This window comes from Gossypium hirsutum, chromosome D12 (assembly GCF_007990345.1).
Source record: "Gossypium hirsutum isolate 1008001.06 chromosome D12, Gossypium_hirsutum_v2.1, whole genome shotgun sequence".
In the NCBI taxonomy this organism is placed as follows: domain Eukaryota; kingdom Viridiplantae; phylum Streptophyta; class Magnoliopsida; order Malvales; family Malvaceae; genus Gossypium; species Gossypium hirsutum.
In genome coordinates, this window is record NC_053448.1 from 49,811,464 (window position 1) to 49,830,521 (window position 19,058).

Consider the following 19,058-nt stretch of genomic DNA (forward strand, 5'->3'; position numbering starts at 1 on the left):
AAGAGTATAGTATAATATTAAAAAAATATTTAGAAATAAAGAAAAGATACACTACCCATGTACCAAATAGTGACTATATATATTATTTGATTCACAGCCACTGGAGTTTTTAAACTCCACAAACAAGGTTAAAGGATTGACAAGTGTTCTGTAGGGGTATAGTAAAATATTTTAAAAAATAAGCACATACAAATTTTTTAAGACTGCTTGTGAAATAAAAAATATACACGGTTAGTGTACCAAATACTCAATATATATAACCAACTCTTTTTTGAAGTTATTAGAAGTAAAATAGGGATAGATTTGATATTTTAGAAAAAAAAATTAAAGGTGAAAATAGGATTTTATAAAATAAAAAATGTTTTTACATATTTCAAATCCTGTTTGATTAATTTAATTTTAAATTTTTATTTCCAAATTAATGTATTTAGTAAGCTTTAGTTACTATATATTTTTCTATCATTTCTTACTTTGATTTAAATTCGATTATGTATTATATATCAATTTAAGGTAAAACAATTTTTTAGTTATTCAATTTTAAATTTTACTTTTAAAAATAATGTATACTATACAATTAAAATATTATATACATTTTTATCATTTAATTGCTCCAACTTAAATTCATAATGAATGCAATTCAATAAAATTTAATTGTTTTAGTTTTATTGAAAGATTTTGTGTAATACCCTAAACCCATTCTAGACGTTATGGTCGAATCTGGAGAAGTTACTTCAACCCATATAAAAAAGATACACTAATTTAAAATCTAACTTAGAAATCGTATGATCCAAAATCTTAATTTAGCTAAGCTTAAACGGGTTTCAGGAAAATCATCAAGTTTGACAACATCTATTTCACAACACAATCTCTTAAAAATTTTGTAACACCCCTTACCCATATGCGTCTTCGATATAGGGTTTCGAAGCATTACCGAAGTTTATCGATCAAACAGGTAGAATTCTCAAACATTTCATATCATTAAAACAAGTCATCAAAGCATCATTTTAATCCAAATTATAAACATACCAAATCCAAATCAATTTTCCTAGTTCATGAGCACTTAAACATATAATTAAATTCATGTGCACCTATCTAGATTTAGTTCAATTTACCATGCCATAATATGGCTTCAAAAACAAGCACATATTTATATGTATAAAATCAACCAATATTAAACTTATAATCTCATTTACATTCAATCCACAAAATAACTATTATTTAGACACCCTAGGTACATGTCGACACAAAAGAGTAACCATCACCACGTTTGAATTCAGGAGCGTTGTTGGATGCTGAATCGTCGATCAAAATTGAAGTACCTAATCCGCGCACGAAAAAGAAAACCATACGCTGAGTAAAACTCAGTGGTATTTCTATAATCCGAATATTTAAAGACAAGATAATATAATATGCATATTTTAATTATAAGCACATTTGAATATTTAAGACCACATTTATTCATACAATGGCATTAGCCATTCAATATTCAATTCATAAATACATCATTTTATACCATTCTCAAATCTCATCACTTGCTATATAATAGCTTTTCACAATTTAATATATATATCATTTAAACAATAATATTATTCAATCCATATCCAATTCATGAATATGTAATTCATGTGTCTCATTTTAATGTTTCAATTCACTATCCCATTTTCATTCACATACAATATCATCCAATATCAATCATAGTACTATTTTATTTAATTACGCCTATTAACATGACTCGGACACGGACGGATACATGATCCAACCAACACACCAGTTTGGCACCCAGTACCTTATCGGATAAATCCGAAGTAATAACTGCGCCCAGCGCTATATAAATTTGACACCCAGCGTCTCATCGGTTAAACCGAAGTAAATTGGCAACCAGTGCCTCATCGACTCGAAGTCGAAGAAATCCCTGAACTCTTCCAATCCTATGACATGCCATCTATATCCGACTCAGCTCGATACAGTTAATAGGGTTTAATTTCACTTTCCAAATACAACTAATATTCAATTATCATATTTGCACATATATATTAATTTCAATTCAAATAATCAATAAATTCATAATATATATCAATTCAATCCATTCAATCAACTTTTAATTTAATTCAATGTCAAAGTGCCAAATACTCACCTCAACACTTACCATATGCATTAAATAAAAAATACAACAATTAATAACTAGTTTTGGATTATAAAAATACAAACCATGAATTCCAAGCTATTCCACGTTAACTTTATCTTTCCCCTTTTTAGTTGAGGATTCCGGTACGACGTTAGTTACGGAATTAAAACAATTAAAATTCATCAATACAAAACAATTCAATTTCATATCGAATATTTCAATTTTATTCAATATTTTCCTAAATTCTAATTTAGTCCCTAAACCGAGACTAATTTTTATTCTTCACAATTAATTCTATGTTTTCATACAATTTCCACTTTAAACTAAATTTAACTCCCTATTTTCACTTAAATCCCTAAATTTTGAATTTTTCACAATTTAGTCCCTATTACTCAAAATTTACAATTCATTCTACAATTTAAACCTTTTTCATTTCTAACTTAAAAATCTATCAATTTAATCCATAATACTAAAATTATTCAACATTAAAAACACTTAAAAACTTAATAATTGCTAAAATTTTGACATGGGTCGGGTAGTACTTAAAACCAGGATTCCAAAAACATAAAAATTACAAGAAAAATGGACTAAATTGACTAACCAATTGAACTTGGAAATTTGAAACCCTTAAGCCTTGCATTTCTTCTTTCTTTCTTTTTGTTTCGTTTGGCTTCTTTCTTTCTTTTTTTCTTTTTTATTACTTGTTTTATTATAATGATATAATATATATACTTAATACTTAAGATTTTATATTATAATATATATTAAATTTACAAATATCTTACCTAATGTGGCCTCATTAAAGAACAATGGCATAATTGTTTCTTTAGTCCCTTTAATTATTCTTTAATCTATAATTCAACTTTCATCCTATATGCAATTTAGTCCTTATACCTAATTACTCTTAATTCATGCAAATTCACTTAACCAAAACCTAATTAGCTACATGACTAAAAGTCTGATTTATGAAAACGGAGTCCCGAAAATGCACTTTCCGACACCCCTGACTATCGAATTGTTATAATTTACTTATAAAATGATGAAAACTTTCAAAAATTTCTCTCTAACTTTAGTAATCACGTGATTTGAAAATATTAATTTTTAGCAAATCTATTACATGTTATTTTGGAAATTGCGCACAGAACTTATTTATTTCACAGAACTTATTTTTAGCACATCTCTTACATTCTACTCCCTGCCTCAACCCTTTACTTATTTGGCCCATGTTTCTAATCCTTATGTTTGGATCTCCCTTCAACCCCCTTCCCTTCTTTGGTAGTTTTGATCACATTGGGCATCTCCAAACTTCCCTCCTCTCCCATCTTTATCCCAGTCCATTTTTGTCCTTCATCCTTCCATAGGATCCTCACGTAATCACTTACTAGCAACCGGCGTCGCCCTCAGTGGTGGGGCTTTCAAGGAAATATCCCACCCAAACACCGCTTCCTGTGAACCCAAAGTTAATTGGATTGGACAAAAACTTTCCCCATTCCCCAATATTTCACATAGAAAACAAAATAATGATAGTTTTTCATATTGGAAGTACGCATATGTAGATTTATCCTGCCCGTATATAATATGTTTCTTCCTCTTTAGTGGTAATCGAACATCTAGCCAAACTTTTATTCACATGAATTTTCTAACCCCCTTCGCTATTAATGCAACGGCATATTCTGTGAATTGCCCAAAGAAATTCCCAAATTGCATCGCCATTACCTCCTATATACGTGAGACCTAACGATAGATTATGAATTTGCACCCAAAATGTGGTATGAAAAAGAGAAACTTGTACATGATCCTCTCCTTTTATCAATTGGTGCAAAACAATAACATGTCTGTTAAAGAACCACGACACGCCATCCCACACCCTTTTCAGATCAATCTTATTGTAAAATCGGAATAGAATTCTCTGTTCTTCAATCTCCGTGATGGATATCCCTTCTAATGGATGCCATAATTTTTCTAGTATGTTTCTCATTGAAGGAAAGTGTACTACGCTATTCGTTAATACCCTTCCTACTAGACAGAGATTATACTCTTATTCTATTGTGTCCTCATCTTCTAGTGTTTGTACTGGTTCTTCTTCTTTATCGACAATGTTGAGATTTGCCAATTCCTCTTCCATTGTTGCCATTTCGACGAGATCTTTTACCTTCCTTCAAAACAAAACCCTAATTTTTTAATAGAAAGCTTACAACTCGTGCAACTTCGATAGACAGAAAAGCCCTATTTATTTGAATGATTTTAAATAGTAATATTCATCTTTGGTTAAGTATTCATAAAATAGATAACACGTTTTACTAGCTATATTTTCTAGGCTTCTTGTAGAATTTTTTTGGGGATATTTGATATATATAAGTCATGTTTTGTGAGATCAATGAGGATGAGAAATTAGATAATCTAAATACAAATAAACTTAAATTTTATTTACGTGTTTTAATAAATAATTTGTTAAAATAATATAATTATAATATGCTTTGTTTTAAAATTTTACTTGCATGCATTAAATTTTAAAATCACTATTTAATTATCATTTGTTTATTGCAATATTATTCTATATGATACATTCTCATGAATATCGAAAATATATTTTATTTGGATATATCTAAATTGGATATTTATTCAATGTTTTAGTTAGGCATTTAAACCGACAATTTAATGCCCAAATTTAATATTTATTGCTATTTGTTGTGATTGTTTAGTTGACTATTCCAACAAATATATTTTTATTAATTTTTTGTTGTTGTCCAATATATTCATTGGAGCAAGTACAATGAATAATTTTTCACGTTCGGTAGACCTATTAAGAGGTAAACGTTAGTCACGAGTTTTAAAGTTACTTTATATCTAAAACGAGGATCAAACCCTCAACTATTTTTTTATTAAATTGAGATAATTTGATGTATTTTTAGGGAAGTTAGTTGAGTATATTTTATCCTTCTTAATAATGTTATTACTACATATTTAATTCAATAAATTTTATATTAAATGCTGATAGTAACATTAGAATAATTAAGATTGTACGATAAGCATTAACAAACATTATTATATAATAAATATATTTTAAATTAGAATTTAAGAGATCCATTTTAATATTATTTCTTTAGGAAATGAAAATTTTAAATCTTATACGTAAAATTTAATTTAAAAATATTTCAATAAAAAAATGGATTATCAATGTTTTAATTTTAAATTCAATAATTATTTTTATAACGTACTATTTTTAAGTTTCTTTTTGAAGATAAACATTTTTAAGATTTATTTTGAGTATGTAGGGGTAATTTGGATATTCAAAAAAAATAAAAAAGAAAAAGATTATTATTTATTGAAATAATTGTAGTTTCAATTAAATCTTTTAATCATACCAATTATGTTAAGTGTTACTCCTGTTGCTATTAACTTCTTGGATGTTGAGTATTATGATATTTCAGTCAAGATTATTGTGTGGATAAATAATATTTTTATGAATAATAGATGAAAATACAAGCAAAAAAACCAACTAATAATCAAGAGAAGCAAATGCAATTAATACACTAATGAGTAAGATTGGGGAAGTAGTAGCTAATGCAAAAACAACCAATTGAAAGTTTCTACAAATACAATTAATTATTCAATATTGTAGGGTTACTTAAATTATGATGCGAAATATTTTTATTTTTATAATAATAATCACTTTTTTTAATTACATATTTTATTAAATAAAATATATATATATATTTGAAAGTACTAAATTGAAAGAAATGAATGGTCTAAAGTGAGAAATTTAAGGGACAAGGTAGGGTTAGATTAGAGTGTGTGAGTGTGACCAAATTTGGAAGCTTTATCATGTCTTTCATTTTTGCCTTTTAAGGGACAAAACCAGGACTTTGGTCATTTTGGTGTACCAGTTGTTCAAAAATTGTAGGTCCTCCATTAAAACATAATTAAGTAGTGAAAAAAAAGGAACAACTATTTCCTACTCATTTTGGGCTTAACTTTTTCTTTTTTGGATCATATGGTGAATTCGCCTTTTAATCCCCATCAAACCCTACTTGGTAATTTCTTTTGCTGATTAATAATAGTAAATTCATGGAGCTAAACAATGAAAAGTAAAGACCCAATTTGCTAAATGATGGGAAGACATAATATATATTCAGCTACTGCAAGTGTTCCTTTTGTTCAGTGGTTATATATATTAAAGGTAGAAGTCCCTTTATCCGGTGTGGTATTGTTGAGTTAGAAATTTTTTTGTTGATTAATTGATTGACCCTCTAAAAACCCTCTAAATGCATAGAAAATATGAAAAATTTCGGACACAGCTACGTCGTACACATTTCTGGAACAGTTCTCCCCTCTTCAATGTTACTTTTCTAACTATTGGTCACCTTCCTTTTGATTTTACTGTAAAATTCATGATTTGAGTCAGCATGTAGAATTTACGATTTCTATAAGTTTATGCTATAGCCTGCTTTAAGATTACTGAAATAATTTTCTGTTCTTGTTAGACTCGCAACCCTCTGGTAGACCCAAGAGCCACAAAATTGTTTTAGCCTTCGGATCCAGCCTAGGTTGCATCTGCCTACTTGTTCTTGGCTTTGGTTTGTTTCTCTGGTGGAGGCAAAGACACAACCAGCAAATATTCTTCGATGTTAATGGTTAGTGAAAACTGAAAACAGAACTTGTTCTGATTAAGTATTTATATCCAATATTGGTGTTTGACACATACTCGAAAATGAGTATAGATATATGCCGCTTCTATTACATGAAAAACTTCACACATATCCTTATCCAACACTCATATTCAAATTCAAGTCAAAGTAATGCATGCTCTAATTCACATTCTTTTGAACATTTCAGAACAACACAGAGAAGAAGTTTGCCTTGGAAATTGTACGAGGTTCCATTTCAAGGAACTTCAGGTAGCTACGAACAACTTCAGCAGCAAGAAATTGTTTCGGAAAGGAGGTTTTGGGAAAGTGTATAAAGGGTATCTCCAAGATGGAACAGTGGTAGCTGTAAAAAGGCTTAAAGATGGGAATGCAATTGGAGGTGAAATCCAATTTCTGACAGAAGTTGAGATGACTAGCCTTTCAGGTCATCAAATCTCCTTTGGCTCTATCGATTTTGTATGACAGCAACTGAGAGACTTCTAGTTTATCCCTATATATCCAATGGTAGTGTTGCTAGTAGACTCAAAGGTAATGCAGCAGTGTCTGACGCTTATTTGGACATAGGCTGACTTCGTCACTTATCCTGAATGTCCGTGTAAGGCAAAGTTCATCAAAAATAAAGTTGGTAACTTCTGTTTTTGCAGCCAAACCAGCATTGGATTGGGGAACTAGGAAAAGAATAGCATTGGGATCAGCTAGGGGCTTATTGTACTTGCACGAGCAGTGTGATCCAAATGATCATTCATAGGGATGTTAAGGCCGCAAATATACTTCTTGATGATTACTATGAGGCCATAGTAGGAGATTTTGGGTTGGCAAATTTGTTGGATCACCGGGATTCACATGTAACAACAGCTGTGAGGGGTACTGTGGTACATATAGCCCCAGAATATCTATCCACTAGTCAATCCTCCGAGAAAACTGATGTTTTCAGGCTTGGTATCCTTTTACTTGAGCTTATATCTGGACTGAGGGCTCTTAAATTCGGGAAGACGGCTAACCAGAAGAAAGGAGCCATGCTTGACTGGCTGAGCCAATAAAAAGGAAAAGAAAAACTCTTCACTTTGGTAGACAATTCCCAGAATGAATCAAATTATAGAAATCTGATGTAACTGATTATCATTATTATTACATGCCGGTAAGAAAAACTGAGCAAGAAAAGAAACTTGACATGATAGTTGACAAGGACCTGAAGAACAACTATGATAGAATTGAGGTTGAAGGAATGGTTCAAGTAGCTCTTTTATGCACTCAATACCTTCCGAGCTATAGACTGAAGATGTCCGAAGTGGTTTGGATGCTAGAAGGTGATGGACTTGCTGAAAAATGGGAAGCATCTCAGAGATCAGCTGAAGCAACCAGCAGTAGGTCCAGAGCTAATGCATTGTCGTCTTCAGAGAGATATTCTGATCTTACAGATGACTCTTCCTTGCTGGTTCAAGCAATGGAGCTCTCTGGACCTAGACAACATAAAGAGGTTTCCAAATTTTATTTCCACACAGTACAGGTTTGTTATATATGTTTGAATCTATGCATGCATGTATTTGTGATTTGTGATGGCATCTATGTATAATGTTAACAATACAAGTTTTCAGCCTATAAGAGGAAATTCTAATAGAACTACTACACATTATTCTCAAAGAAAATCTTACATTCTCGTAACAAAACAGTCTATTCGGATGAGACATAACCTACTGCTTTTTCTTAAAGATGTTCACTTTTTAACTTTATAGATTATATCAATTTGCTCAATAATGTTATTATTCACTTTATATGAACTAGTCTTTGGTATCTACACAATGTACAATGATACTAAAACAGTGTCTGAATTTCACATCGATTATACATAAAATTTAGCTGCAGATATAAATTTTTATATCATCTTTCAACTTGTGAGATGGCTTTTGGTCAAAATCAAGAAGACGATGAATTAGAATGGAACATACTTTATAGGGATAATTGTAACGATATTTACGATTTGTTGACGAAAATTCTATTATTTAAATGTTACTTCTAATCATATTTAACATAAATCATAGATATCAAAATAAAATATAAATCAAAGATGATATATATGTTGGGGTCAACTCTTCTGTGATATAGATGTTAATATTCTGTTGTATCTTGATATTTTGCAATTTACTTTTATCAATTAAAAGGACGAACTCTGAAATCCACTATTCTTATCTACACCTAACAGTGTCTTTTTCATTGTTGATTAAAAAAGTTCAAGCAAATACGACAGCAAATAAATGCACAAGCAACATAGTAAAACACAACAAAAGATAAATAAGAAAAATATAACAATACTAACAGCATGATTAAGTGGTTGAACTTTTAAGCCTGTCGGAGCCAACCAGAAAATTTCAGTATAATCAAACACAATTAAGGTTCCAAGTTCGGTTTTGATGCCAAAATTACCCGGATGCACTTTACTAGAAAACCTGAGAGGAAGAGTTACAAAGAAAGCCCCTAAATAGAAAGATTCCCAGACCACCAATGGTCAATGTTGTTAAAATTAGAGGAACTTTAATAGGTTCTGCACCAGCCACCATGTATTTCCTTCTTGTATTTGCTTGCTCAGACCTCTCTCCAAGTCTCTCATGGAGGAGATTACTAAGGCTGTCTAACTGATAAATGATTCGACGTTGTCCCTCTGCAACAGTAGATATCTGCTTCATAGACATAAAGAATCAAAGTTTTGAGCCAAATTGGTTGGCAATGAAACTTCAAATGAATAAACATAATCGCGCAGATATAGGTTAATTGCATCAGTATTTTGAATTCCCAGCCATTGTTGATGTTATAAATTATGTTGGGTTGTTCAGGTTGATCCCTTGACAATCAAGATCAGCCCTTACTAGAGATAAAATCCATCCCTATCAGTTTTTCTAACTTTTCCAGGACCAAAACGAGCCATTAGCATTGATGTTCTAAATTATGTACGTTGGATCATTTCCGTTGATCCCTTGACAATCAAGAACAGTCCTAAATAGAGATAAAATTGATGCCTAACACTTTCTAGCTTTTCCAGGGCTCAAAATGAGTCTTAAATGTTTCAACTCTTATTGCCAATGATCTAGATTGTATTGTAACTCTGGCAATTCTAGATTTCTTATGCATAAGAAACTTGAATAAAGAGCATAGCCATGGTACCTCTTCCATTAAAGGTGAATCCTTAGCCAGTTGGGAGGAAGATGAAGAATTGGTTATTATGGAACCATTGCCTAAACCATTTATAAAGTAAGAAGTAGAAGCAGATCCCTTGCAAGATTCAGCTCGAAAAGCCAGGTTTTGTTGGATGGAAGTCCTCCTCTTGATGGTTAACTTGGAATTCAACTCTTCGACACGGGTTGTAAATTCATCCATTCTATCATTTAGAGAGGATATCTGCTCCGAAAGCTGATTAATGACTCCCTGCATTGAAAACAAGAAAAATACAGGAGATATAAGTTGCCAAAGAATTCCATGAGTATAAAATCAAGTATAATGTAAAAAGAGCTGCATAAAGACCTTGTTTGCTAGAGCTGACTCCGAGTTTCTCTGACCAAACCTCTGGTTGTTCACACTATATCCAGCAAAGTTTGATATATACTTCTCTCTTTGAGTTGAATATGAAAGTGACATACCACTAATTTCGTTAGCATACATCAGTCTATGATTTAAATGCAATTAAAAAAGGACCATTAAACAACATTCTTATGCAGCAGAAAAAAGAACTGTATCAGAAGTTCACACCTCCTGAGATGCATATTTCTCAAAGCAACCATATCCATGGAGGCTCCCAAGAGTGCTTCTTTGGGGCTTGACACCAAATCCTCATCTAGGCTGAGCTTTGTCTTCAAATCCTCAGGCAGAGCCTGTTGGATGATTAGGTAAGAGCTGTGCTATAATTGAAAAAGACATCATAAGCTTTTGAAGAATTGCAAATTCTCATACCATAACCTCATTTACAAGCTTTTCCAATCGAATTTGTTCAATATAGGTACGTGGAATGTAAGAACCTTCCAAACCAAGCCTCTCTGCAACATCTTTTACAACTGACCTATCTCTTCCTTGTACCTGTTTAAGAATGTCAACGCGCAATTCATTACAAATTACCATAATATTTTGAAGCAAGAAATATTTCAAATGTTCTAAATGAAATAGTTAAGCATCAAATACACCACATGTTATCTAAGCTCCTCCAAAATAAAAAGTACAAGCTAAAATGAAAATTTGATAAATTTCCAAGATAAATGGCACTTCAAAAGCATTCATGTCATGAATCATATATAAATCCGTGCTCAAAAATTTTGACCATTCCAATCGATATGTCCACAAATTGACAAAATATGAAGTAAAATGTCAAATTTGCATTTTGAAGGGAAAAAAAGTAACTAAAACATGATGCAAGTAACTGATAAGAGGGGAAAGAGAATGAAGAAAATCACTGAACATTTATAAAAACTAAAAAATCCAGAATGGGTTTTCAACTTTAACAGGTTCAGAAAGTTATACTAAAACACCACATCTTGTAGCACTCAGCTTTGAAGAAGATTTCAGATTCTTAGAAGTACCTGAAGATATTGACGATTTAGCTGCTCCAGCCAATCGATTTTCACGCAAACATTATCATCGGAGAATACATGGCTGTTTCTTTTAAGGATGGCTGATATTGTATAACCCAAGGCCATTAGCCCACCAAGAAGGCGAACACTAACTTCAAATGTAATTCTTGGAGATATGACAAATGGAATATCTGTTACCCATTCCTGAAGATGTGAATCACAAACTATCCAATCAGACTCTCATTGGTTGGGTACAGTTTTTTAGCAAACATTCACCAGCGAAGAAAGGTTAGAAATCAAGCACAAAGAACACAGATGATTAGAAGAACAAAGAATCTCAATCCAACATTTAAACCCCAAAATTTTACAGATAAAGGATTGTTGTTCTTTTTTTTTGTTAGTAAGAAGACTTCACCAAGATCTATCCACTACTAAACAACATTTGCCAATTTAATACCAACCTAGTTATTTTGATTAAGACTCTTCCAGAAGGAATTCTGTAAACCTAGAACCGTCATTGGATGCTATTTGTTCAGACATGAATACAATATCAAACGCTTGCAGTGACAAACATCTTGTTTGTCATAAGTAATATCTACTTAGACCTAGACACATGCATAATTTCTCAAAACATCTACAGTGAAACCACCAGAGTTGTAAAATACCCTTAAACTATACAATATCAAACACATGCTGTGACCAACATTTTATTTATCATAAGTAATATCTACTCAGAGCTAGACACATACATATTTCCTCAAAATACCTACAGTGAAACCTCCAGAGTTGTATGATACCCTTAACTCTTGTAATGCATGAACTATAGGACCACTGAAACTGTCAATGGCTTATGAAGATATGAACTCTGACCATAGCTCATGATAATAAGAGCTAAAAAACTGAGGAACAAACCTCAAACATGAGACTGTATTTTCCATCTTTATTCTGCATCCGCAGATATGATTGGCAAGAATCTGGATCTTCACCAGGAGGTAGAAGGTATATATCATAAGTCTGCTCCTCTGTTTCCATATGTGCTTTGGATACAACACTCTTAATTTGATCAACTGTGAACTTCCTTGCTGACTACAATAAATAGAAAAACTGAGATGCCAGGAGAAATAAGGACACTGATACTGGAGTAGCAATAAGTACATTACCATTATTTTGTAACATAGAGAAACAAGCAAAGAGGTGGGGCAAATGCTAACCTTTAAAATATAAGTGGGGCTTTGAAATCCGGTAAACGGATTGAACTTGTTAATGATTTTTATATGTGCTGTTTGGAGATCCGGCTCAATAAAGGCCTTGTACATTGGATATACCTGCATAACAGAGAGCATGTGACTTCTTGCAGAAAACAACAATAGTGCACCGAAATGAAATTAAAGTACCTTACTAAAATTTAGCAAAAAAACTACAAACTCAGCCTTTTTTCGTTGCAGCAATAAATTTCACCAGAAAAAAAGGAGCTGAACATACAGTTTCAGAAATTTGGTGGATTATTTCTTCAGGTTCTTGGCCAGCACGCTGTATGTCTCGTAGAACTCGTTTAACGAGGTCAAAGTGAACTCCTCCAGTGACAGATACTCGAAGATCCAGCATAGGTCTCAACTTTTCACTCAAAGCATAGATGCCTTCAATAATTACAATTCGGGAGATTGGAACTTCAAGAGTCCTATTACAGATGCATGCTAGATTAAATTAAAATCTGTAACCCAGTTATGAAAGTAGTATAACCTATCTGATTAAGAGTATAATTGATCTTATACTAAGGATTTACAGTAGCAGCAAATCCAATTCTGTAAACAACATTAATCAGGATTTCTATAATTCACAATCAAATGTTAATACTGTTACCATTTACTTTTCTTTTGGCATACCTGTGAAAACTTAATCCTTAACAGCTTTTTAAGCAAATGATAGTACTGATAAGCACTAAATGAAGCAGCGTTCAACCTGTATCCTGTTCGGGAACTAGTCTTGAAATCATAGATGGGAACCTGGACATCCTTCCCTTCCTTTAAATCATGAACATTCTGGAGCAGCATATCATAATCTGTCAAGCGTGGATCTGTTGTTTAAAAGAATCAGAAGGTTCATTTTACTGCTTTGCTTGCTTTCTGTTAAGTTTGTTAAATTCCAAACAACATCGATATTCAAATAAAATATTAATGCAGTCAGTCATGTCTCATTTTCTTTTGACATGTAAAAGTCATTCGTACAAAATAAAGTCCTAAACAATACAAGTGTTGTGAAGACATCTTCAATTCTATAGCTTCTTGATGAGAAGCTCCAACAGAATCACATTTTCAAAAGGATAGAAAATTGAGATAAAAGATGAGTTTACCATCAAAGTTGCCATCAACTATCCGACTAGAATCATTATAGTTGTCCATTGTTATAATAGCAATGTTGGGCATGAAGTTGAGCATCTTTTCGGTAAATACAGTCTTCCCTGCCCCAGAAGGACCTGCTAATCCTACCAATACTATTCCATCATTTTTTTGTGCTAATGATTGGCATGCACGGATAACAATAAAGAACCCCTGCTCAAAAGACAAAGGATCTTGGATTGAAACAATCTCATGGCGATCAATATCCTTTCGCTTAACCAGTGGAACTTGATCTTTTAAAAGACCTGGTTTCTTATGGCATGTTTCAATACCAGAAGCGTCTTGAGCCATTGAAAATATGACAGCAACCTCTGGCATAAGTGAACAATTAAAAATATAAGTAGTGCCAGTAAAAAAATTAAAATGCTTTAATCTTTTCAACTTCCAGTACTAAGAGCATGCCTCCAAAAAAACGTCAATGAATTTTCATTTAACATAAGATGGACAATTTTCAACTGGAAATCGATATAGCCATTTATTTTCTGCAAATCCTTTCTACATAAAAGTTGCATGTAAAAAACATGAAAGTAATCCCAATCTCAGTCAATGACAAAATTGAAATAAAGAGTATAACTCGTTGGGAAAACTGAAATTATCTCGCCACAAATAAAAAATAAAAAATTGCATTACTTGATAGAGGCACACTAGAAGGCAAAGTCATACAGAAATTTTAAGCAATATCAAAGTTCAACATTAGGTATATGGTTAGGAAATGAATCACCAAGATGCTTTGATTATATAATTCTAAGCATTATATTGGTCAAATGCCATGACAGCAGTTCAGGTAGAATCAAGGACTCAGTCATTTAGGCTCACCTTTTGTATAAATTTTAAGGAGGAAAAAAACAATATAAATAATAATAAGAAAAAAATACCATTCCTCCAAGGATGGACACAGCAGTAAGAGTTTTATGGAAATAACAGAAATGACCAACTCTTTTTGTACTAAGTAAGAGGGAAATCAAGATGATTAATTATCTTTGTAAAGCATTAATATATTCACACTGATCCATAAAGGTAAAATGAAAGTACCAATTTCCACATTGATAAGAGCAAGGCAAGCAACTATTAGACATCATGCTAAAAGATTACAGCAGTACATATTATCATCTCCTTCAGTCACTAATTGTCATGATACAAGCAATGAATATCTCATTCTTTAACATTAAACTCAAATAAAAACTGTAGCGCATTAGCTGTAAAGGATCCAAAGAAAGAACAAAATCAAGCAATACAAAAAGAAAAAAGAAAAGAAAAAACTATTCTTTTATCTCTGCTTTACTCGGTGCACACTAGTCAGAAAAACAGATATGGAAACTACATGGAAAATAAAAGTAACAACTTCAAAGATCAAAACAAACAGCTTTTACATTAAAAAAAAAAAAAACACCACCACCACAAAATTTTGATTTTCAATGACCCAACATTCCAAAACATATAAAGAATCACATTCAAAGAGGAAAATGACAGCAACGTCAACGAAGTATTAAACAGAAACTTACCAAAACATCTATTCTAACACATTATTTGAATCTTTCGTAACCACCTTTGCCCCCCTCTCCCCCCCCCAAATAAATAAATAAATAATCAAAGCAAACAATGAAATAATAATAATTACCCAGATAACAGAATGACAAAACAAGCTATGCCCAGATTCCGTAATTAGAGTATATATCAAATTCAATAAAAAGAAAAAAAAAAGGTTTTTAGTAATGATGATGATTATACTCACCGAGACACCGAATGAGTCGGGGTTTTTTAATTTGTTTATTTATATTTTTTTTCTATGTGTTCTACTGTTCTTTATAGTAAATGAGTCACACTGGATTAACCCTTTCTCCTTGTATAAAAAATGGTCCTTCTATTTCTCTGGTTTCTTTTTTCGGAATAGAAACGAATGTGATTTTCCGGGATTTTCCTCGTTTTTTTCTGGAAGTTGGGAATTCTAGAGAATCTAAGGGGAGGAAAAAACACTTTCTCGAGAATGCATTCACACAAAGATAAAACAAGGAAGAGAGAGGTATTTAATACTAGTATTTGCAGCAGTTTCGATTCTTTTCCGGGGATCGATGAAATGCTCAATCCTGGGAAGCCAAGTGTTTGTGTCTCCAATTGACTGTTTTTTGCGCTTGGAAGTTGGAACTTTACTTACAATTCCAAACCGAACAAATTACCTGGGCTGGGCTGTTGAAATTGGATTTTTTATATAATAAAAAAAATTATCTTAATATGAGAACAGAAAATTTAAATTTAGATGCCTGGTTGAATTTAAATTATAAAATTTGTTTGGTATATTAACTCTTTCATAAAAATAAATTTTAAGTTATGAAATTTGGAATAATTGCAAAATTTATCTCTGTACTTTAATAAAATTATTAATGTAGTATTTGTACTTTTTCTCTGTCTATTATTTTAGTACTCTTGTCTGATAGCGTTAAAAATTTATCAAAAATTGACCTGTGAACTACTGGATGAGTGACACGTGGAAAAGGGGCTTGATTAGAGTAGTGAATGATCAAGGGTCAAGAAAAAGGGACTTGCATGAAATTTTCCCTTTATTTAAACTAAAAAACATAAATAAAAATCTTTTCTTTTGATTTCTTTTCTTTCCTTTCCTCTCGTCTCTTTTTTTTTCTCTCTCTCTCTCTTTTTTCTTCCTCCCTCAACCTTAGCAAGCACTTAGCCCACACCACCATGATTGGCCTCTTTTCTGCCCAAAAATGTCACGTGATTTTTGTTCTTCATTCTCTCTTCTGAATATTCATATTAAATTTCTTGAAAAATTTTCCTAATTTTATGTTAAAATACTTTTTAAAAATTATTAATTTAAGTAATTTTATAAATGCTTTTTTTTAAAATTGAGTAAGCTTTTAAAGTAAAACATGTTTTTAAAATTATTTTTACTTATAAATTTTCTTTTTTTTTATATATATTTCAAGTAATTTTTTTAAGTTATTTAAATATTTTATAAATTTAAGTAATTTTATTGTTAGAAATCGACTCGATTAAGCAAGAAACAAGTAAAAATAGCAGAAGAAATTGAACACACAAATTTAACGTGGAAAAACTCCTCCAAAGAGGATAAAAAACCACGGGCAAAAATAATTTTACTATAATGGCAAAAGAAATGAAGAGTACAAAAGAAGAAGATAAAAACTAAACCCCGAAAACCCGAAAACAAAGAACCCTCAAAACGCAAACACAAAATTTTCTAAATGTGTTATAAGTTCTAATATCTAATGGATGTATTTTTTAAGGTTGTAAAAGAGCCTATTTATAGACTAAATTCATATGTCAAATAATAATAAAATAATCTAAACTAATCAGTGTTTGATTGAAACAAATAAACAGAGTTTAACTAGAAGATTATTTCTCAAATTTGACTGAAATAGGAGTCATACTTAACAAATCTCCACCTTGACTCACATTTCTACAATGCCATCTTTGTCAAAGCTCGCCACGAGCCTATCTTGAACTATGCAGGGAATTAACTGAGTCGAATCTGTGCTTAGAAACTGGAAGACTTCTAGCCTTCGACTTGTACACTACCAAATCAAAACTAACCCGGGTCTGATTTTCACGAATACAATGTCCTAACTTTTCAAAACTTGCATCCAAAAGAGAACCTCTCTTTAACGAAACAGACATACATTTTTCCCTCCTATGACCAAGTTACTTCCACTCCAAACGAGTTGACTTTGACTCTGTAACGGATGAGGGACGTCCGATTTCATCGGTCACTGTAGAACCTTCTAAAATATAAAGACTGCCAATTCTTTTACCTTTTAACAAAATGAGAGCTCCACGAGATACTTTAATGCCGCTCGACTCGATGTTGATTCTGCATCCTTTCAAGTCTAAAATACTCAAGGAGATGAGATTCTTTCGTAAATCAGGTACATACCTGACATCTGAGAGTGTCCTAATCCTCCCATCGTGTGTCCTAAGTTTAACAATACCAATTACCTTACTAGATGAATGGTTTCCCATGCGCACAACTCCACCTTCAATCGAACTGTATGTAGAGAACCATTCTCTATTGGAACACATGTGAAAAGAACATTCCGAATCTAAGATCCACTTGGACGTGAGCTTGGAGTTATCGCTCGTCGACACTAACAAGAAATCATCACCGCTTTCATCGGCCAAATTAGCACCAGCTACATCTTCCTCATTACTCTCAACAACTCTTTTATTTCGCAGTTTATAACAATCTGCTTTGATGTGACCTAACTTTTTACAATAGTGACACTTTTTGTCTCGTTTCTTTGATGCTATCAAAATGGAAGCTTGCCTATCTGCCTTGCTATCCAAATGAAGCTCATTGTTGAGTTTGTCTTTACTCAACAAATGACCCTTCACATCTTCGAACGAGAGCTTGTCTTTGCAATAAATCAGGGTCTCCCTGAAAGACTTGTATGAAGGGGGTAAAGAGCACAATAATAGCATAGCTTGATCTTCATCGTCAATATGAACCTTAACGTTCTTTAAATCATTTAAAAGAGTAATGAATTGACTGATGTGATTTCTAAGAAGCTCACATTCGTTCATGCGAAACGTAAATAGATGTTGTTTCAACAATAAACGGTTAGCTAGAAACTGAGTTGCATAAAGAGTTTCTAACCTTTTCCACAAGACAGATGGTGTCTTCTCCATCAAAACCTCCTGCAATACCGAATTCGCGAGGCACAACTGGATTGCAGACAAAGCCTTTTCATCAAGCTCTTTCCATTCTATTTTATTTAGATTCTTAGGCTTTTTCTCGGTAACAGCCTTTTTCAAGCCGGATTGAACTAGAATTGCCATCATCTGAACTTGCCATAGATTGAAATTTGTCTCACCATTGAACTTCTCAATTTTAAACCTTGTTGCTGGCATATCTGAATAGACTGATTTATGAAAATTGAACTAGCTCTAATACCACTTGTTGGAGATCAACCCAATTAAGCAAGGAACAAGTAAAAATAGTTGAAGAAATTGAGAAATTGAACACACAAATTTAACGTGGAAAAACTCCTCCAAAGAGGATAAAAAATCACAGGCAAAGATAATTTTACTATAAAGGCAAAAGAAATGAAGAGTACAAAAGATGGAGATAAAAACTAAACCTCGAAAACCTGAAAACAAAGAACCCTCAAAACTTAAACACAAAATTCTCTAAATGTGTTATGAGTTCTAATATCTAATGGATGTATTTTCTAAGGTTGTAAAATAGCCTATTTATAGGCTAAATTCATATGTCAAATAATAATAAAATAATCTAAATTAATCAGTGTTTGATTGAAACAAATAAGTAGAGTTTAACTAGAAGATTATTTCTCAAATTTGACTGAAATAG

At 32.1% G+C, this 19,058-nt stretch overlaps 1 protein-coding gene and 1 pseudogene across 8 annotated transcripts; one reads left to right on the forward strand and one right to left on the reverse strand.

The window, feature by feature from the left end:
• The first annotated feature begins 6,590 nt into the window (after window positions 1–6,590).
• LOC107943706 (protein NSP-INTERACTING KINASE 2-like) lies at window positions 6,591–8,457 on the forward strand (annotated as a pseudogene).
• Window positions 8,458–9,060: 603 nt separating this feature from the next.
• Window positions 9,061–15,890, reverse strand: LOC107946344 (inorganic pyrophosphatase TTM2). Of its 8 annotated transcripts, none has more exons than XM_016880619.2 (12): window positions 15,752–15,890; window positions 13,675–14,031; window positions 13,284–13,398; window positions 12,807–13,002; window positions 12,536–12,649; window positions 12,237–12,410; window positions 11,334–11,528; window positions 10,714–10,836; window positions 10,513–10,634; window positions 10,288–10,405; window positions 9,931–10,191; window positions 9,061–9,449 (listed from the first exon to the last, which is right to left on the reverse strand). In XM_016880619.2, the coding sequence occupies exons 2-12, from the start codon at window positions 14,009–14,011 to the stop codon at window positions 9,210–9,212; spliced, it is 1,995 nt and encodes a 664-aa protein (XP_016736108.2). In that variant the 5' UTR covers window positions 14,012–14,031; window positions 15,752–15,890; the 3' UTR covers window positions 9,061–9,209. The 8 variants fall into 8 exon arrangements, with proteins under 8 accessions (XP_016736108.2, XP_040962899.1, XP_016736107.2 ...); XM_041106965.1 differs by having other exon boundaries at window positions 9,061–9,446; window positions 10,288–10,375; window positions 15,453–15,887; XM_016880618.2 differs by having other exon boundaries at window positions 15,453–15,887.
• Between the last annotated feature and the right edge of the window lie 3,168 nt (window positions 15,891–19,058).

Bases quoted from the DNA above. Each gene is read 5' to 3' on its own strand.
- LOC107946344 (XM_016880616.2), bottom strand. From the start codon at position 14,038: ATGCCAGAGGTTGCTGTCATATTTTCAATGGCTCAAGACGCTTCTGGT. The intron at 11,529-12,236 runs GTTTGTTCCTCA...TCACATCTTCAG, and splicing joins AATACAGTCTCATGTTTGAG to GAATGGGTAACAGATATTCC. The intron at 10,406-10,512 runs GTGTGAACTTCT...TAACGAAATTAG, and splicing joins AGAAATATGCATCTCAGGAG to TGGTATGTCACTTTCATATT.